The sequence below is a fragment of the Myotis daubentonii genome, chromosome 1 (genome assembly GCF_963259705.1).
Source record: "Myotis daubentonii chromosome 1, mMyoDau2.1, whole genome shotgun sequence".
Taxonomy (NCBI): Eukaryota; Metazoa; Chordata; class Mammalia; order Chiroptera; family Vespertilionidae; genus Myotis; species Myotis daubentonii.
In genome coordinates, this window is record NC_081840.1 from 231698417 (window position 1) to 231718499 (window position 20083).

The 20083-nt window shown below is 65.0% G+C and overlaps 1 protein-coding gene across 2 annotated transcripts in view; it reads left to right on the plus strand.

Moving 5' to 3' along the window:
• SORCS2 (sortilin related VPS10 domain containing receptor 2) overlaps nucleotides 1-20083 on the plus strand; it is a 227484-nt gene that overhangs the window by 184614 nt on the left and 22787 nt on the right. For both annotated transcript variants that reach the window (XR_009450089.1, XM_059676365.1), the window contains exons 7-15: nucleotides 2770-2888; nucleotides 3377-3466; nucleotides 5422-5601; nucleotides 8213-8359; nucleotides 12899-13001; nucleotides 14959-15035; nucleotides 17790-17881; nucleotides 18747-18854; nucleotides 19395-19515. Coding sequence is in view for 1 of the 2 variants with exons in the window: in XM_059676365.1 (XP_059532348.1) it covers nucleotides 2770-2888; nucleotides 3377-3466; nucleotides 5422-5601; nucleotides 8213-8359; nucleotides 12899-13001; nucleotides 14959-15035; nucleotides 17790-17881; nucleotides 18747-18854; nucleotides 19395-19515 (1037 nt within the window). In the remaining variant the exon portion in view is untranslated. The remainder of the gene's footprint in view (nucleotides 1-2769; nucleotides 2889-3376; nucleotides 3467-5421; nucleotides 5602-8212; nucleotides 8360-12898; nucleotides 13002-14958; nucleotides 15036-17789; nucleotides 17882-18746; nucleotides 18855-19394; nucleotides 19516-20083) is intronic.

Sequence of the window (20083 nt, forward strand, 5' to 3'; positions counted from 1 at the left end):
GAGTGAGTGATTGAGAGAGTGAGTGAGTGAGTGAATGAGTGAGTGAGTAAGTGAGTGAGTGAGAGAGTGAGTGAGTGAGAGAGAGTGAGTGAGTGATTGAGAGAGTGAGTGAGTGAGTGAGTGATTGAGCGAGTGAGTGATTGGGAGAGTGAGTGAATGAGTGAGTGAGTGAATGAGTGAGTGAGTAAATGAGTGAGTGAGTTAACAGGTAAGTGAATGAGTGAGTGATTGAGAGAGTGAGTGATTGAGAGAGTGAGTGAGAGAGTGAGTGAGTGATTGAGTGAGTGAGTGATTGGGAGAGTGAGTGAATGAGTGAGTGAGTGAATGAGTGAGTGAGTGAGTAAATGAGTGAGTTAACAGGTAAGTGAGTGAGTGAGTGATTGAGTGAGTGAGTGATTGAGAGAGTGAGTGAGTGAGTGAGAGAGTGAGTGAGTGATTGAGTGAGTGAGTGATTGGGAGAGTGAGTGAATGAGTGAGTGAGTGAATGAGTGAGTGAGTAAATGAGTGAGTGAGTTAACAGGTAAGTGAGTGAGTGAGTGAGTGATTGAGTGAGTGATTGCGAGAGTGAGTGAGAGAGTGAGTGAGTGATTGAGTGAGTGAGTGATTGGGAGAGTGAGTGAATGAGTGAGTGAGTGAATGAGTGAGTGAGTAAGTGATTGAGAGTGAGTGATTGAGAGAGTGAATGAGTGAGTGAGTGAGTGAGAGAGTGATTGAGTGAGTGAGAGAGTGAGTGAGTGAGTAAATGAGTGAGTGAGTGAGTGATTGAGTGAGTGAGTGATTGAGAGAGTGAGTGAGTGAGTAAATGAGTGAGTGAGTTAACAGGTAAGTGAATGAGTGAGTGAGCGAGTGACTTGCCACCCTTAGGCCTGACCTAGGACGGTCCCCACCGCGTGTCCAGCCAGGCAGGCCCTGGGCAGCACACCCACTGTTGGCCGCAGGGAGTGACGAGGCCGCGTCCAGGGGAAGTGGCGGGTTCGGGAGGCAGTGGCAGTGGCACAGGTGGCCGACCGTGTGCCTGACGTGCCGCTGGGTCACTGCCCAGCACTCCCCGAGGTGAGCGTTCAGACCCATTCAGTGGAGGAGCTGGCGCTGAGGCTGCCCCGCCAGGGAAAGGGTTAACAGGTCCTCTGGCTCCACCTGGGTCCCGCGGTGCTCTCCCCGTGCCAGGCCCCCGGCCCTGGGCAGGAGGTGCCCAAGGTGCCGAGGATGCCGGCAGCCTTGCTGGGCCCCACTTTTGTTCCTGTGACTGAACCCCACCTCCGTCCCACAAGCTGGAGGGAGGAGCCCCCACAGCACATGGCTCCAACCCCTCCTACAACCCCGGGGAGCCCCAACCCCGGGAAAACGGCCTGGAAAGAAAGACCGCGCTGCCTGGCCAGAGCACGCTCAGCGTTACTCCCTGTGGACTCAGCAAAGGGGCGAGAGCTGCCCGGCCAGGCAGACAGGCAGGCCACCCCGTTTAAACAGGAGGGGGAGGGGTCCACGCCAGGGTCGGCACCGTGTGTGCCCAACGTGGCCCGGTACCATCCCTCCCGTGGGTGACTGCACAGGCCCAGGGCGGCCGGGTCGATGGGCACATGTGGGCCTCCTGCCCAGCCAGTGAGGGGCAGTCTGAGGACCTCCCGCCAGGTGGTCCCGGGCCCGTGGTGTGTGGGCACGGAGGGTAGGAGCGGAGGGGCACGGAGGGTAGGGGCGGAGGGGCACGGAGGGTAGGAGGGGAGGGGCACGGAGGGTAGGGGCGGAGGGGCACGGAGGGTAGGAGGGGAGGGGCATGGAGGGTAGGGGCGGAGGGGCACGGAGGGTAGGGGCGGAGGGGCACGGAGGGTAGGAGGGGAGGGGCATGGAGGGTAGGGGCGGAGGGGCACGGAGGGTAGGGGCGGAGGGGCACGGAGGGTAGGAGGGGAGGGGCACGGAGGGTAGGGGCGGAGGGGCACGGAGGGTAGGGGCGGAGGGGCACGGAGGGTAGGAGGGGAGGGGCACGGAGGGTAGGGGCGGAGGGGCACGGAGGGTAGGAGTGGAGGGGCACGGAGGGTAGGGGCGGAGGGGCACGGAGGGTAGGGGCGGAGGGGCACGGAGGGTAGGAGTGGAGGGGCACGGAGGGTAGGGGCGGAGGGGCACGGAGGGTAGGGGTGGAGGGGCATGGAGGGTAGGGGCGGAGGGGCATGGAGGGTAGGGGCGGAGGGGCATGGAGGGTAGGAGGGGAGGGGCACGGAGGGGAGGAGTGGAGGGGCACGGAGGGGAGGGGCGGAGGGGCACGGAGGGTAGGGGTGGAGGGGCATGGGCCGCGGGCAGGTGTACTTCACACCGCGCTCTGGTCCCGGCGCTCACCCGCTGGGCTTTGACCAGGTCAGCAAACCCTCCTGTCAGGGGCCACCTGGTAACTCAGCTGGTGGGCCACATGGCCACTGCCACTAGTGGGCTCTGTCGCTCTGAAAGCAGCCACAGGCGACACAGGCATGGCCTTGCCTTAGGAAAAGTGGTGGCAAAAGATGTCCGTGCTTTAGACTCGCACCCAACCTCTCCCTCAGCCTCCGTCTCCTCACCTGTAAGAGGGGGCCACCGGCAGCTTCCTGGGGGGTAAAGAGCTCGTGGCCCAGAGCCCCTCCCCCCCGCCCCCCACACACAGCAGCGGCTGTGGCCATAGAGCAAGCCCCTTAAAATTCCAACCCACCAACAAAACCGCAGGCAGACGGAGCCAGGACGGCCCAGCCTTCAGTGCGTCTGGGCGACTCGATAGATTTCAGCTGCCCGCCGGCTCTCCTCCCGCAGGCATCCGGTTCGTCACCGCCCACGTCCGCAACTGCTCCAGCCGGACGCTGAGCTCGCTGTTCGCAGGCCCCATAGACCACCGGTCCCTGCTGCTGCAGGACGAGTACATCTTCTTTAAGGTGCTGGCACCGCGGGCTCCCGGGAGCGGCATCGGGGCGGGGAGTGCCAGGGCAAATGCGGTCACTGGGCAGGAGGCAGTTTGATGTTCAAGTGCGACTGAGTCACAGTCTCCCTGTGGCTGTGGCTGTGGCTGCAGGCGCCCCCTCCACGGCCCCGCAAAGCCCATCCCGGGCCGGGGCGCTGGCCTTTCCTGGATAGCTCATTCCACCTTGTTCCATAACTCAGATGCAGGCCACGAGGTGTTGACAGAAGAGGAAAGAGGTTAGTTCTCACTGAAGGAGGTGGAGGAAGACTTCTCAGAGGAGGGGCGTTGGGTATGGGGCTTTGAAGGATGAATAGGAGTTTGTCTATTTCAGGCAGAGCAGGTACAAGCAAAGTACAAGGGCATATTTTCGCGTGCTGAATACAAAGCGTGGTTTTTGATTCATGAGGATCTGGCTGGAAAGGGAACCTAACCCCTCAGAAACGTGCTGCTCTCTCCTGTTAGGCAACGTCCAGCAACCAGACCAGGTACTACGTGTCATACCGTCATAACGAGTTTGCCCTGATGAGGCTGCCGAAGTACGCGTTGCCGAAGGTGAGAGGATTCCTCGACCCCCCTCCCCCCGTCACCCCGTGGCTACCACCTGAGCCTGCACTCACCGTGGGCACAGGGCCCTTGCACGGATGTTTGGTGATCCGGGTCAGGATGGACAGGCACTGTGGCCACGCTTCCTGCAGCTCCTCTCCCTCCCGCCCTCCGCGCCAGCCGCCCAGGGCCCAGCTTCGTCCTGTCCCAGGGCCTCTGCCTTGCTCTTCCCCCTGCCGGCCTGTCTCTCCCCAGAACTCCTCCCATGCGACGTTTCAGGAGAAGCGCCACTTACCAGCGAGCCTCCAGGCTGGTCTAGGCCTCCCTCTCCTCCTCGCAGCCACCTCCTCTTTCCTGACACCAGGGAGCAGGGACCTCCTGTGCCGGCCTCTTGCTTCCAGTTGGAGTTTGGGCACAGCTTCCTTCTGTCTTATCAGCCTCTGCTTTCCACCTGCCTAGTATGGTGCCTGGCACATAGTAGGGGCTCAGAGAATGCTACTTCCTTCCCCGAGCCTGGACAGACACAAATGGGGGAGCTGGGGGCTGCCCAGGCCCTGCTCCCAGCCCAACCTGAGGATCGAACTCCACCGCCACACCCTGCAGACATGTTACTCCCATCGGACAAGGGAGGTGATTGAGGTCCAGAGAGGCCGAGTATCCTGCCTGGGGTCACACAGCCCGTGAGGAACCAAAGGGGGCTCCGGCCCAAGTCCGGGTGGGCCTGACACCAGCCTCACGCCGCCTCTCCCTCCAGAGGCCGCCGCAGGGCCCCTTCGCAGCTCTCCACTCCACGTGCATCCCTTAGAGCCACAGGTGCTCGCAGCCCTGCCTCCTGCACATGCTCACTGGGCAGGTGCAAGCCGGGAACTGATGCTGCCAGCGCTGTGACCAGGACCCCCCCCCAGGGTCCCGCCGCAGTGGCGTCTCCAGAGAGGAAACAGGCAGGAAACCAAGTTGCAGGCAGATGAATAAAATAATCGCAAGTCATGATTTGTGTTGTGAAGGGAACAAGAGGCAGAGATGGAGTGATGGAGGGTCCCTGAGGAGGATATTTCATCTGAAGCCCAAAGGAGGAGTCGGGTGGGCTGTTCAGGTGGCAGGCAGAGCATGTGCAAAGGCCCTGGGGCAGGAGAGAGCCGGGCTGGAGGACAGAGTGCGGTGGTGAGAAGAGACGGGCTCCGGGTCCCACCAGCCTCGGGCGGTGCATTGCTGTGAAGTTCCAAGACATGAGTTCCTCAGGCCCTGCCTCAGTCAGAAATGGGAGAAGTAATGGTTTCACTTAGGGCAGCGGTCGGCAAACCCATTAGTCAGCAGAGCCAAATACCAACAGTGCAACGATTGAAATTTCTTTTGAGAGCCAAATTTTTTAAACTTAAATTATCTAGGTAGGTACATTGTGATTAACTTAATTAGGGTCCTCCTAAGGCTTAGGAAGAGCCACACTCAAGGGCCCAAGAGCCGCATGTGGCTTGCAAGCCGCAGTTTGCCGACCACGGACTTAGGGCAACCGCCTTGGCGTTCCTGGGGGCGAGTGTTGGGGGGCGGGAGGTGAGGGGACTTTTCAGCTTTGAGCAGCTTTCCTCCAGCCTGGGGGCTGCAGCATCGGGGTCCTGTGTCCTGGGCCCTCTGTCCTGGTGTCGGGTTAGGTGGACAGCAGAGCCCTTCCTGCCCCCGGCATTGGGACCTGGACCCCGGTCTACTGCCCGTCTCCTGCAGGGACCGATGGGCACACAGCCTGCCCTGGGCGGGAGCAGGAGGCCTCGCGGCACCACCCCTTGCTGCTCCTCCCCGCTGCAGCCCAGTGTGGAGGGTCAGGCCGGCACCCCCTTTTTAAGGTGGGAAAATGGAGGCCCAGGCAGGTGAAGGGACTTGTCCAAGGCCACGGAGCTGAGAGGGAGGAGCCAGGCAGCCCCCCCCCCCGCCCCCATGGCCTCTGACCCTGTGCTCTCCCCCCGCGCCCCCAGGACCTGCAGGTCATCAGCACGGACGAGAGCCAGGTGCTGGTGGCGGTGCAGGAGTGGTACCAGACGGACACGTACAACCTGTACCAGTCGGACCCGCGCGGCGTGTTCTACTCGCTGGTGCTGGAGGACGTGCGCAGCTCCCGGCAGGCGGAGGAGGGCGTGATTGTGGACGTCCTGGAGGTGGGACCCTGGCCCTGCCTGGCCCTGCCTGCCCCCACCCCCGCTTTCTCTCTCATTCTCGGTCTCCGAGTTCTGCAAATATTTCTTAAAGGATCAGCTAGGAGGGCCCGCAGGCCCAGAGGACACCACGTAGGCACTGGGATGGGAGCAGCAGAGAGTTGCTCGTCTTGACGACACGTGAAATATGAGGGAACACCCTTAGGGCGCAGGGCTGGCGAGGAGGGTGGGATTCGCGGCGGGAGGTGGCGCTCTGCTCGGCTGGGGTTGGCGTTAGAGGTCCTGGTACGATGGGTCATCCGTGAAGCCCTTCCGCTCCCTCATCCGGCTCAAAGCCCAGGCCAGGCCGGTTTGGCCTGAGGGACAGAGGCCATGGGCCCCACTCTGTCTCAGGCCCCCTCTCCCCCAGCCTCTCCCCTGCCCGTCTCCAGGGCCCTCCATCTGTCTATCGACGTCTGTCCAGTTCCTGCTCACTCTTTGTCCTCACCTCGGCTCCCCTCTCTCCTCCCTTAAATGTGGAGCCCAGGGCCTCCCAGCACCCGGCTGCCATCGCTCCAGCCATGGCCGGGACACAGCCATGGCAGTGGCCGCATAGAGACCCAGGAGGTACGGCCACACCCTGTCCCAGAGCCGGGGACCAGGACCGTACGTGGAAAAAGGGTCTTTGCAGCTGTCATTAGTGAAGGATCCTGAGAGGAGGTCCGAGGGCAGGTGTCCTGTCAGGATCCGAAGGGGACACACAGACACACAGGAAGCCATGAGAGGACGGAGGGGGTCTCAGTGGGGGTCTCAGTGAGGGGCTCACTGGGGGGTTCAGTGAGGCTCAGTGGGGCTCAGGGGGGCTCTCAGTGGGGGGCTCAGTGGAGATCTCAGTGGGGATCTCAGTGGGGCTCAGTGGGGCTCAGTGGGGGGCTCAGTGGGGCTCAGTGGGGGGCTCAGTGGGGATCTCAGTGAGGGGCTCACTGGGGGGTTCAGTGGGGCTCAGTGGGGCTCAGTGGGGGGCTCAGTGGGGGTCTCAGTGGGGCTCAGTGGGGGGCTCAGTGGGGATCTCAGTGGGGCTCAGTGGGGGGCTCAGTGAGGGGCTCACTGGGGGGTTCAGTGGGGCTCAGTGGGGCTCAGTGGGGATCTCAGTGGGGATCTCAGTGGGGCTCAGTGGGGGGCTCAGTGGGGGTCTCAGTGGGGCTCAGTGGGGGGCTCAGTGGGGATCTCAGTGGGGCTCAGTGGGGGGCTCAGTGGGGGTCTCAGTGGGGCTCAGTGGGGGGCTCAGTGGGGGTCTCAGTGGGGCTCAGTGGGGGGCTCAGTGGGGCTCAGTGGGGGGCTCAGTGGGGCTCAGTGGGGGTCTCAGTGGGGATCTCAGTGGGACTCAGTGGGGGTCTCAGTGGGGCTCAGTGGGAATCTCAGTGGGGATCTCAGTGGGACTCAGTGGGGGGCTCAGTGGGGCTCAGTGGAGATCTCAGTGGGGATCTCAGTGGGGCTCAGTGGGGGGCTCAGTGGGGGGCTCAGTGGGGGGCTCAGTGGGGCTCAGTGGGGATCTCAGTGGGGCTCAGTGGGGGGCTCAGTGGGGGGCTCAGTGGGGCTCAGTGGGGGGCTCAGTGGGGATCTCAGTGGGGCTCAGTGGGGGGCTCAGTGGGGGGCTCAGTGGGGGGCTCAGTGGGGATCTCAGTGGGGCTCAGTGGGGGGCTCAGTGGGGATCTCAGTGGGGCTCAGTGGGGGGCTCAGTGGGGATCTCAGTGGGGGGCTCAGTGGGGGGCTCAGTGGGGATCTCAGTGGGGCTCAGTGGGGCTCTCAGTGAGGGTCTCAGGGGGGCTCTCAGTGGGGGGCTCAGTGGGGATCTCAGTGGGGCTCAGTGGGGGGCTCAGTGGGGATCTCAGTGGGGCTCAGTGGGGGGCTCAGTGGGGATCTCAGTGGGGGGCCTGAGGCGGTGCCTAAGGAGCTTCCAGGAGAGGGTCGTCCCTGCGGAAGCCGGACGTTGAACTATTGGAAAGTGCAGACACGTGGCCATTTCTTCTGAGCCAGTTCAGTAACGACCGTGGGGTGTGTTTGGGTCATGGCCAAGGGCCCCTCGGGGGGCGGGGCTGGCCTTGAGGATGGAGTGAGCCCGTCCAGGGCGGGCCAGGCGGCGTGGGCGCTTGTCCTTGCTTCCTGGCACTTTGGGGCTGAGCAGCGGGGTCTCGGAGGAAAGCCCCAAACAGTTCCCTCGGCCCAGGCCCTGTGGGTCCACGGGGAGGGGGCCGTGGGCGGGGGGAGGGGCGGAAGCGGGAGCTCTGCCCGAAGACGGGCGGCCTGACGCACAGGCCTGTGGGGCCCGGGCTCTGCTGCTGTCCGCGGCCGGCGGCTGCCTCTGGGGGGGACAGCTTGGTGGCTGCCTCTGGGGGGACAGCTCGGCGGCTGCCTCTGGGGGGGACAGCTCGGCGGCGGGGGAAGCCCCGTCTGTGGGGTCGGAGATCGGGCCTCCTGCCCCCGCCCGCTCGTCTCCAGAGCGTGAGGCAGCCCCGGCTCCGGCTGCTGTCGGTGAACAGGCCGCGTGCGGAGAGCTCTTGGCCGGGGCTCCTGGCCGGGCCATCGGGGTGGGGGGCCCCCGGCCAGGTCGCCAGGGCCCGTGTTTCTGTCCCAGGTGCACGGCGTGAAGGGCGTCTTCCTGGCGAACCAGAAGGTCAACGGGAAGGTCATGACGCTCATCACCTACAACAAGGGCCGCGACTGGGACCCCCTGAGGCCGCCCAGCGAGGACATGAACGGAAAGCCCACCAGCTGCCAGCCCGTGAGTCCTGCGCCTGCCACCGCCTGCGGGACCCGCACTGCCAGGGGGCCGGGGTTGGAGGGCGCTGTTGGGCAGGGCCATTGGACCGCCATTCCCAGTGCGGTGGACAGGGTCGCAGTGGACAGGGTCACGGTGGACAGGGTCGCGGTGGACAGGGTCGTGGGTGGACAGGGTCGTGGGTGGACAGGGTCACGGTGGACAGGGTCACGGTGGACAGGGTCACGGTGGACAGGGTCGTGGGTGGACAGGGTCACGGTGGACAGGGTCGGGGTGGACAGGGTCGGGGTGGACAGGGTCGCGGTGGACAGGGTCACGGGTGGACAGGGTCACGGTGGACAGGGTCACGGTGGACAGGGTCACGGTGGACAGGGTCGTGGGTGGACAGGGTCACGGTGGACAGGGTCGTGGGTGGACAGGGTCGGGGTGGACAGGGTCGGGGTGGACAGGGTCGTGGGTGGACAGGGTCGGGGTGGACAGGGTCGGGGTGGACAGGGTCGTGGGTGGACAGGGTCGTGGGTGGACAGGGTCACGGTGGACAGGGTCGGGGTGGACAGGGTCGTGGGTGGACAGGGTCGTGGGTGGACAGGGTCACGGTGGACAGGGTCGGGGTGGACAGGGTCGTGGGTGGACAGGGTCGTGGGTGGACAGGGTCGGGGTGGACAGGGTCGGGGTGGACAGGGTCGTGGGTGGACAGGGTCGGGGTGGACAGGGTCGAGGTGGACCGGGTCGCGGTGGACAGGGTCACGGGTGGACAGGGTCGGGGTGGACAGGGTCACGGTGGACAGGGTCACGGTGGACAGGGTCGTGGGTTCTCCTTGCTCCACAGGCGCTTTAACTGGAGCTCAGAGAGGGACACGTGGCCGTGAGCTCCTGCCACAATGTTGCTGCGTAACTGACCACAAACAGCACTCAGGTCCCCCGTCCTGTGTGTGGGCTCCGCCAGGCGGGCACCTGCTCACACCCCGGGGCGGGCTGTGCTCCGTGGGTCGGACATCCCCCTCAGGGCCACGCAGGGTGGGCAGGGGCAGGCAAGGTCCTGGCAAGCCCGCCGTGTTCCATCTGTCAGACGCCACTGGCTGAGGTCGAGGGCCTGGGAGTGCGCTCCGCCTGGGGCGGGGGCTGGGCCACAGCCCGGAGGTCCCGCGTTCCAGGCCCTGCCCGCTGCCTGGCTGCCCAGGGTCTTGGCCGCCTTGGGGGGCGGGGGGTTAGTGCTGGATTTCCCCGGGGCCCTGGCACGGGCACCAGGGGACCTGGTGGCATCCCGTGAGGATGGAAAGAAGGCAGCCCTGGCCTGGGGGGTACTCGGGAGCAGCAGGTGTGCGGGGCGGAGGCTGAGGGACCACAGGCGTCTGGCCGGAGGCAGGCTGCTCGGTGGGCCCACCTGTCCTTGCTCCCGGGAGCTCCCCCCTCCCGCCCCCGTCCCCCGCGCCTTCCCCAGCGGGGCCCCCAGAGTGGAGCAGGGCCCAGAGCCGAGTGCACAGCGCTGCCGTCTCGGACCCCCACGGCTCCCTGGGCTCGGCCAGCCAGTCGGTGCTCCTGCGGCTTCTTGCAGAGGAAGGAAGGAGGAGAAATCTGTGCGCGTGGGGAGGATGAAATGAGACGCCCGGGAAGGCAGGCACCCCCACCCCTTCAGCCCACCCCTCCCCCCGCTGGCCCTCAGCAAACTCCTGCGACACAACCCTGTGCTTCCCTGGACGTGCCCGCTGTGCGGTCTGCGTGTCTCCGGCCCCGAAGGCCCTCGCAGGCAGGGCTCGCTCTGGGGGTGCCCGAGGCTGCCCCCCCTCCTCCGTAAAGAGAGTAACGGCGCCTGCTCTTCAGGGCCCGGGCGGCTGTGGGCCCAGTCCCGGCAGGATGGGCTCCTCCTCCTCCTCCCAGAGAACCCGACCCCTGGGGGGCTCCCAGGAAGCCCCGCCCGGGCAGGGACACCCCTTGCTGAGCCGGGCCGACCCCACCAGCGGGGTCTGCCACCCCTCCCCCTAAGCCCCCGCCCGCTGGGTCGGTAACGGAGGGTGAGAGCCGGAGCCGCTGGCCTACTTCCGAGAGCGGGCGCTGGGAGAGGGCGCGCTTTGGTGTCATCCGTCAAAGCAGGTGTTTGCTAAGAATAGATTCCGGTCTCAGTGAGGAGATGACCTCTGAGAGACCGGTGTCCGGCCTTAAAGTCGCCCAGGTGGGAGGCAGGAGGGGGTGCGGCCCAGCCAGGCCGGCGAGCCCCCCGCAGCAAGGAGAGGACAAAGCTGGGCACAGAAGACAGAAAGTGACAGGTGCCCAGCGGCCCCTCCCCCCCTGTGGTCCTGGTGGCCGGGGAGGGGGGACGCGGGGGACCCGCGTGGCCTCCGGGGTTCTCGGACTGTGTCCTCACCCAGCCACGCATCGCGGTGAGCAGGGCAGACCGCACCGGCCCCGCCGCCCGCCGCCCGCCCCGCGCCCCTGTGCCTGTGCTCCGGCCTGCAGCCTCCCCGCTCCCGCGTCCACACACGGAGCCTGAGGGCGTGGGGCGCGGCCAACGCGTTTGTAAGACCCAGGAACAGACAGTAAAGCTCGCCTCCGACTGCCGAGCCCTGGGGACCCGCCCCCGCGCTGTCCGGCCCGGATCAATATCCAATTTGTGGGACAGTTTCATTGTTGACTTGGACGGTCTTTCTGAAATGGGCTCTGCGTGCGGGCCACACGCCACAGCTGTGACGCGCTGAGGAGGAGACACGCTAGGGTGTCAGTGGGCCCGCCTCCTCCCGCGCCCGGGAGGCAGTGCTGGGCGCTGCGGCTCCGCTCCACGCACAGGGAAACAGCGTTTCCCGCAAAATCAGCGGCACCTCCGGGCTCCGTCCCGTGGTTCCAAACTGGAGATGTTTTCAGAGAGGACGGGAGGGGGGAGGGGAGGGGGAGGGAGGGCAGGGGAGGGGAGGGGAGGCCAGGAGGGGAGGGGAGGGGAGGCCAGGAGGGGAGGGGAGGGGAGGGCATGAGGGGAGGGGAGGGCACGAGGGGAGGGGAGGGCAGGGCAGGTCAGGCTGGGAGCGGAGGGGAGGGGAAGGGAGGGGAGGGGAGGGGAGGGGAGGAGAAGAAAAGCGAGCCCAGGAAATGATGACTGTCCGTGTTGGTAAACAGTCAGGCAGAGCCTTGTCCAGGGGACCTGGACCCCGACCTTCCGGCAGCCGTGCAATCCCATGAGGAGCGGTGACCGCCCTGTTCCCAGAGGGAGACCCTGGGGCTCAGAGACAGCCAGCAGCCTCCCCGGAGTCACACAGCCCGGAGCGGGGCCATAAGGGTTCAGAGCCCCACCTCCCCACACGCCAGGCCAATGAGTTCCTTGCAGAGTTGTCGCCCCAGGAGCCCCTTTGACGTCTGGGGACGCGCTGCGGTCTCGGGGGCTGTGCTGCTCCCCTGGGTGGGGCAGGGGTTCCTTGTTCAGGTGGGCTCAGCCAGCTAGACCCAGAGCCGGCCTCTCGGGCTCGGTTGGAAGGAGGGGAGAAGCAGGGTCCTCGCCACCCCCCCCCCCCCCCCTGCAGCCGGTTCGGGCAGCCCTGGCTGACGGCTGATGGGTCGAGGCCCCGCGCAGTCTCTGGCGCCCTGGACGGAGCTGTGCGGGGGACCTTGGACCTCGTCCGGCGTCCCCTGGTTTTGTCGTCTATTGTGGACGTGACGGGTGAGGCCAGATTGCGGCCTTGACCCTCCGAGGCTTAGGGACACTCAGGGAGGACATAGGACTCATCCTCCTCTGCTTGTCTGTCTCCTGGACCCCAGTCCCGCCCCGGGGTACAGGCAGCCACGGAGGAGGCAGGAGGGGCCTGGCCCTGCCGGTGCCGGGACAGGGCTCCGCTCCTGACCCTCATTCCGGGAGGCTGCTGGCCCGGATCGGCCTGGAAGCGCATCCCACGCGGGACAGACGCCTGCGCCGCTCAGAGCGTGGCTGTCGGGCCCAGGTGTCCTTCGCGGTCGTCCCGGCCCCACAGGGCCCCGGGGGAAATGCTTAAATGCGTGTCCGTCAGCGTGAATCGCCCTTGAAGTGGTTATCACAGCTGCGTTGCTGCCCCTGCGGCCGGGCCCGGGCGCGGCTGCTGGCGAGGTGGGCGCTGAGCCTGCGAGGAACCGGGCGCCGCGTGCCCCCCGGACCCCTCGGCCTCGCGCAGAGGGCGGGGCTCACGGCTGTCCCACCGCTGCGCCCTGATGCCGGGCTGCGTGGCCCCACCCCAGGCCCCCAGAAGGCTCTGGGTGGATGGATGAACGAACGTGAGTGCAGGCTGTGCAGGCTCCAGGGCTCACGCTCCGTGGCCAGCACTGCGTGGGGGGGGCCGCCAGCTGCCACGCGGGGAGAGCCTCCCTGGAGGAGCCCGCCCGTTTCACCCGCGCGGTCACCGGCCCCGGGCTGACGCCTTCACCTGTCGGCGTTCTCAGAGCCTCTCCCACCTCCAGCCACTCCCTGGAGGTGCTGCTGGCCCTGTCTTCCCTCCCACAAGCCACAGGGAGGACCCGGCCTCGGTCCCCCTTCCCTGGGGACAGCGCCCCTGCCAGGTGCTCACTGTGGCTTCCTTCCTCGTCCTGCAGCCCGACTGCCACCTGCACCTGCACCTGCTCTGGGCGGACAACCCCTACGTGTCGGGCACCGTGCACACCAAGGAGACCGCCCCCGGCCTCATCATGGGTGCAGGTAGGAGGCCGTCTCCGCAGCACGAGGGAGCTCTGACCTCGGGGGTAAAACTGTTGGCCACGGGCCTGGCGATGGGGTGTGTGCTGAGGGCAGTGCCAGCTCCTGGCAGCTCAGCTCTCATGGAAAACCAGGAGGGGAATGCGTGGGCCAGAGTGGGCACATGATAGCTGTTGGCCGAATGGGAAGGTGGATGGATGGATGCATGGATGGAGGGAGGGAGAGAGGGAGGGAGGGAGAGAGGGAGGGAGGGAGAGAGGGATGGATAGATGGGTAGATGGATGGATGATGAATCGGTGAATAGAGGATGGATGGATGGGTGATGGATGGATGGGTGATGGGTGGATATGTGGGGTGGATAGATGATGGGTGGGTGCATGGATGGATGGGTGGGTGGGTGGATGAGTGATGGATGGGTGGGTGGGTGGGTGATGGATGGGTGGATGGATGGGTGATGGGTGGATGGGTGATGGATGGATGTGTGGGATGGATAGATGATAGGTGGGTGGGTGGGTGATGGATGGGTGGGTGGGTAGGTGGGTGCATGGATGGATGGATGGTGGATGGATGGATGGGTGCATGTATTAATGCTCATTTGGACCTCAAAAAGAAAGACAGGCACACAAACCCTCTACCACTCTGTTGGAATCACTTTGAGGACAATCCACCCCCTTTGGAATTTTCCAATGACGCCTGAACTTGACTCTGGATAAGATACCCCTGAGGGTGCTGCATGAATAAGGCTTCAAACAGGAGGCAATATGCAGGTCACCTGGGGCAGGGGCCTCTGGGGCTCCAGGCAGGGGGCGGCCGGGGGGCCAGAATGGCTTCCGTGTCCTCATCACAGGTCCTCTGTCTTCCTGGGCGCTCGGACCCCTGTCCCTGCCAAGACCACAGGGCACGGCGAGGCCTAGCAAATCTGGCTCATCAGCCTATGCTGTTGCTCATGACCCTCCCAGGAGGCTGTGGGGGCAGAAGGGACCTGGCCCCAGAGGCCACGGGATCCTCACTGTTAGGGTTTTGGCCAGCGATGCAGGTTGTGAACGAATTCACGACTAAAAGAAGAGATGGGTGCAGAGAGGAAGTGTATTTTTGCTTCCCCTGAAGGGGAAGGGCTGGTGCATTGCTAAACAGCACAAGGGCAAAGAGCAAAAGCTGCTCCCCCTTTTAAAGCCGTGGCTGCTGTTGCTAGGTGACAAGGCCAGGGGGGGAGTTTGGGGACAAATGGAGTTGAGCAGACTTCAGGGGGGTTGTCTGAGAAGTTTGCTTGCTTTTTTTAGGCAGATGTCCCAGGGAGCTGTCTTTCTCAGCACCTTCCAAAGCCTGTAAGGCATTCTTAGAGCGAGAGTTATGAAGAGCTCAAAAGAGGCTTGCTTGTTTGACGGGGGAGAGGGAAAGGGAGCTTTCCGCTCATTATCCCTGAGTTGTAACCCAGCAGGGAGGAGGGGGGTGCAAGAATGTAGCCTTGGGAGTAACTTGTCTTGCAGCTTGGACAGAGGGGCTGTTTGAATCAGGGAGCTAACAATCTTGGAGTCTAAATATCAGGTGCTTCTCATACGTTGTAGAGGCCGCAGCAAAGAGAAAGAAAGGCCTTGTATCCTTGTTCTCACACGCACACCCGCCGCCACTCTACGCTTCCGATTCTGCAACCACGCTCGTCACCCGGGGGTCCCCTGAAACCGGGCGCTGCCTGCACCTGGGTCAGCTGGGTCACACTGGAGATGCGAGGCTGGCTTTTGGGGGGCAAGGCTAACCCTTTAACCACAGAGGAGGCCAGGGCCCAAGCAGAGCAGTTACAGCGGCCCCCACCATCAGGCGGACACAGACAGGACACAGACGGACGTTCAGGTGGGAGGTTAGACCAGGCACGGGGCCCTCTCGGGGACTTGTCTGGCTCAGACCGTGGTAAGCGGGGAGCTGGCTGGGCCTAGACCAACCCTGCCCCTTCCTTCTGGACCAGGCAACCTGGGCTCCCAGCTGGTGGAATACAAGGAGGAAATGTACATCACGTCAGACTGCGGGAGGACCTGGCGGCAGGTGAGGAGGCAGGGAGGGGCCGCGCCCACCCCGTGCTCATGCTGTGACCCCTCCCTCCCAGTGGGCGCTGGACACACAGCTCCCGTGAGCAGATGTTACATCCCCGCTGGCCCAGCCCCCCAGCTGTTCCACGGCCACTGCTGGACCTGGCTCAGCTCCACACGGTCACACACGGCACCGTGAACGTGGAAGCAACGGAAGTGAACACCAGGAAGGGGGATGGGGTGGAGGTGCCGGCCTGTCCCCGCAGGAAGCCACCTGGGGACTCCAAGGCATCGGCTGAATGCCACCCGAGGCCAAGAAGTGGGGGCATGGACAACCCCGGGGTCCCGGCAGGGAGGCTGCTGGGTGGACTCATGGCGGAGAAAGAAGAAATGGGAAGAGGAGGTTGGGGGGCCGCAGTGAGGCTGGGGAGCTGCAGTGAGCTTGGGGGGTGGCCCACGGTGAGCCTTGGGGGGGCCGTGGTGAGCCGGGGGGGGGGCCGTGGTGAGCCTAGGGGGCCATGGTGAGCCGGGGGGGCCGTGGTGAGCCTGGGGGGCCGTGGTGAGCCTGGGGGTGGCCCGCGGTGAGCCTTGGGGGGGGCCATGGTGAGCCTGGGGGCTGTAGTGAGCCTAGATGCCACCCTGGGTGAGGATCTGATGTGGCCTGAGAGGAGAGACAGGAAGGGGAAAGGGCATGAGGCAGAAACGCTCTGTGCTCTGTGCTCTATGTGGCCCGTGGAGCTCGGGGAACAGGAGCCCAGGGAGGTGGTGGTGGACACTCCTGTGCAGCCGCTGGGGTCTCAGTAGCCGACCCCGCGCTCCGCCAGGAGGGGGCCTGGCCCCTGCACCCGCCACTCGCTTCCAGCAGAAAGGAGGCCTGCAGGTCCGCCCGCTTCATGGAGGGTCCCTCTCTGCTTGAAACCCTTACGCACACACTCTAGACCTTGGTGGGCGTGTCCCCTTCCCGTCGCTGGAAGAGCTCGGGTTTTAGGCCCCTTTTCGTCCCTGAGCACCCCAGCCGCAGCCCCTCTCCCGGGGGGGGGGCCCTCCGACAGGCATGTGGGTCCCGGCGCACCCCCATTGCCGCAGCCTCGATGGGGGGCCGGCGCTTTTTATTACTATGCAGGAAACAAGGCGTTTTGAAAAGGGCAAACGCGATTTATAATACTTCTACCTCACGGAGCTAGTGACGCGTGTCTGCGCGTCCTTAAAGGTCAGCAGCTGCCCGTCACGGAGCCCGGTTAGCTCAGCGCCGGGGCAGGCACTGGGTCTCACTCCCAGGACCCGTGTACGGCGCGCATGGCCCCGGCTGAGCTCTCAAATGGGGATGTCAGGGTTCCGGGGGGGACCGTCAGCTCGGCTGCTGCGTGTGGGCCTGCCCTTGGCGGGGGGCTCTCTTCCCGAATGATGGGGGCATGCAGGCAGCTCCAGTGCCCAGGGAGGAGAGGAGGGGCTCCCCTGAGAGCACGTGTGGGCGTCAGGGGAGGAGAACCGCGGAGCGGGCTCTGGGGTGGGAGAGGCCGGGGACCAGGTGGGACAAAGGTCAGGCAGGGCACGAGCGGGTGCGCTCAGACCAGAGGCTGCCCGCTCAGACCAGACCCCGCCTGTGACCAGGAGAGGCTGAGAGCTCTCAGCGCGGGCATTGCAAAGACCAGCAGGTGGCGCAGTTCACGGCGCCCCCTGGGGCGATTGAAACAGCAGCCAGGAAGCTTTCAGGGACGCCCTGGGAGCCAGGGTGCTCGGGAGGCAGGAAAGAGAAATGGGGTTGAGGACGCCTGCCCCTCCGCCCTGCTGCCTGGGGCTGGCCAGGGCAGACAGCCATAGCCAGGTGCCAGCGCCCCTGAGACCCTGCTGGGGAGTTTGGGAGACCCCAAAGCCCCCTTTTACAGAGGCCCAAGCTAATGAGTGTGGGGTCGTCTGTCACCTCCCTCATCCAAGAATTTCTGTCGCTATTACTGTAGCCTCGGGCAGCATGCTGATCCCAAGCTAATGGTTAGGACACAGGACACCAGGCATCCAGTCCTCTGATCCCTGCAGCTGCGGCCGTGGAGTCAGCAGCAGTGAGCACCGTGGGGCGTAACTGGGGAGAACCTGTTAGCGCCCTGATACCAGGAGGGCTTCCTGGAGGAGGCAGCACTGGTGCTGAGCCTAACGTCAAGTAGAGGCTTGCTGTTACTGAGGATGTGCAGCCTAACTGCTCTTCTTTTTTTAAAAATATATGTATTTTTTATTTATTTCAGAGAGAGGAATAGAGAGAGAGAGAGAGAGAGAGAGAGAGAGAGAGAGGAGCATCAATGATGAGAAAGAACCACTGATTGGCTGCCTTCTGCACGCCCCTTACAGGGGACCAACCCACAACCCAGACATGTGCCCTGACCAGGAATCGAACTGTGACCTCCCGGTTCACAGATTGATACTCAACCACTGAGCCACACTGGCTGGGCCTCGCTGCTTTTCTAAATTCCGTTCCTTCTCTCCATCTTCCTGTCGCCGGCCTTTCTGGCGAGTCTCATAGAGGCCCCCACACCCCCACCGCAGTGTCTACCTGCCCTGTCCCTCCTCACACCCCTCACTGGTCTAGAAACTGGCATTCACCATCCGTCCATCCCCCGTGGACTAGCTACGTGGTGTGGCAAAAGCCTGGGGTGCCCGGGGGCACGGGGAGCCCTCAGCTCGGCCCTGGCCCAGGGGCGGCCTCTGCCGTCGCCCGGCCTGCGTGGGGCGGGCTCTGCCCCACGAGGCCCCGCCCGCTCAGGCGCCGCTGTCCCTGCAGGTGTTCGAGGAGGAGCACCACATTCTGTACCTGGACCACGGCGGCGTGATCGTGGCCGTCAAGGACAGCTCCATCCCCTTGAAGATCCTCAAGTAATGGCGGGCGGGCGGGCTTCTCTCCACCGGGGCCCCTCAGAGCGCTCCCCTCCCCGTGGGGCCCGGGACAGCAGCACTCAACCCACCAGCGGGGGTGGCAGCAAGCAGGGCACGCCCGCCCGAGCAGCTCCCTGGGCTGGGGGTGGGGAGACAAGGAAACAGAGGTGACAGTGCAGCACCCCGAGGGAGGCCTGGGGCTGCCGGGCCCAGAAGAGGCCCTCGCTGTGGTCTAGGGGAGCAAGGAGGGCTTCCTGGAGGAGGTGGCTTTTCAGCATCAATAGGAATTATTTAAGTAGAGGAGGTGGGGCCAGATAGGGAATCCAACAGCTTGTGCTCAGGGAGAGAGGGTTTGCCATCAGCTCCGGACATTGAAGGGCACGTGGGGCAGGGAGGGCAGGTCTGAACTCTGGATCCAGAAGGCAGAGTCGGGGAGCTGCCGGGAAGCCAGTATCACTTTAGTCTGAAAGAGCTTTCTGCACGCAGAGCCAGCTGCACCGTGATGTGATGCGCTGGGAGGCAGTAAGCTGCTCACTGGCCCAGCAGCCCTGGCCGGGCTCAGGCGTTGGGGGCGCTGCGATCCAGGGGTGCCAGGCAGCACCGTGACGCCTTGGTGTTGTTGCCAAGCAGATGTGGATGCCACTTGGTGCCGGAAGGTGGCTGCTGCTGGCCTCCCAGGAGAGCAAAGCCAGGGGTCCAGTTGGGGCCTGGGTGCTGGGCACACGGCTCCCTCCACGCTGGCCTCCCGGCCGCCTCAGCTGGCAGCCCTGGTCCCGGGCACAGGCAGGGCTGGGTCCAGGGGGCAGCGGAGCTGGGCACGGGGAGGCCCCTGCTGCCCACGGACGCTGACGCTCCCTCTCCGCAGGTTCAGCACGGACGAGGGTCTCACGTGGAGCACCTACAACTTCACTGACACCTCCGTGTTCGTGGACGGGCTGCTGAGCGAGCCGGGCGAGGAGACGCTGGTCATTACGTGAGTGCCCGGGGCGGGGGGCGGGCTGACCCCCCGGAGGCTATGCGAGGGCCACTTCGGCCTCCGCTGCTCTGAGGTGGCTCAACGCTGACCCCAGACCCCTTCCCTCGCTCTCCCCTCCTCCTCCCGGCCTCCCCAGCCACCAGGGTGGCCACTCCTCTGTCCCTGTTTGGAGCCACCTTTCCCTGCCCAGACCTCCTGGCTGCTGAGAGGGGCAGCCAGAGGCCCAGCTGCCTCCGGGCCACTGCCCGTTCCACCTCTCGAGTAGGCGCCTTACTATTACTGTTACCGTTGTTGTTATTGGCGGTTTTGAGGGGTGCACAGGCAGGTTGCACAGCGAGGACCCCAATTCCAGGCGGGTGGGGGCGGGGGCGGGCGCAGGCCCTCACTGAGCCCCCGGGGCCTGGCCCGGGCATCTGGGTCTGAGGCTGGGCAGGCGGCAGTGTGGTCCCTGGTGGCCCCGGGGCAGGTGGGAACTGAGGCCAAGGGGACGAGGGGACGGACGGGCCCACGTACGGTTTCCTGCCCCTTCGCTTCCAGCATCTTCGGCCACATCAGCTACCGCTCCGAGTGGGAGCTCGTCAAGGTGGACTTCCGGCCGTCCTTCCCCAGGCCCTGCCGCGCCGAGGACTACAGCGCCTGGGACCTCACCAACCTGCAGGTGGGTGGGCGGGTGGGCTCCCCGCAGGGCCACCTCCCTCGGCAAAGACCCCCCCGCCGCCCCCCGCGAGGCCCCGGCCTCTCCTCCTCCAGGAAGTCTTCCGGGCACCCTGGCCGCCCTGACTCCGGTCCTTCTGGGGTTTCTGGCTCCTTCTTGGAGCCCCGGCTGCTGGGGCTCAGTCCCACTCGGGGCGCAGGTCCCCGGGCCCCACCCAACCGCGGAGCCAGGTGTGCTGGGGGTCAGGGGTTCGGCTCCTGGGAGGGTGACACGGCGCATGCATCGCACACGAGCTGACGCCCTGTGCGGGCCGGGCAGCCCCGCCCCACGTCTCCACACACATGTTTCCACGCAGAAGGTGTAGCCCTTGCTCCTAGGGGACCTGGTGGGATAGAGATGGCCTCCCTGGGCGCAGGCAGGCGGAGCCCCAGGGGCGGTGGGGAGGCCAGGAGCACAGGAGGGGCCCTGCGCCTGTCACCCCCCCAGCGCCTGTTTCGGGGGGGCCTGTCTCAGAATCACAGGCTGCGGACTTACTGTGTGTCCGCATGAGCCCTCCAGGCCCTGGCTGGCT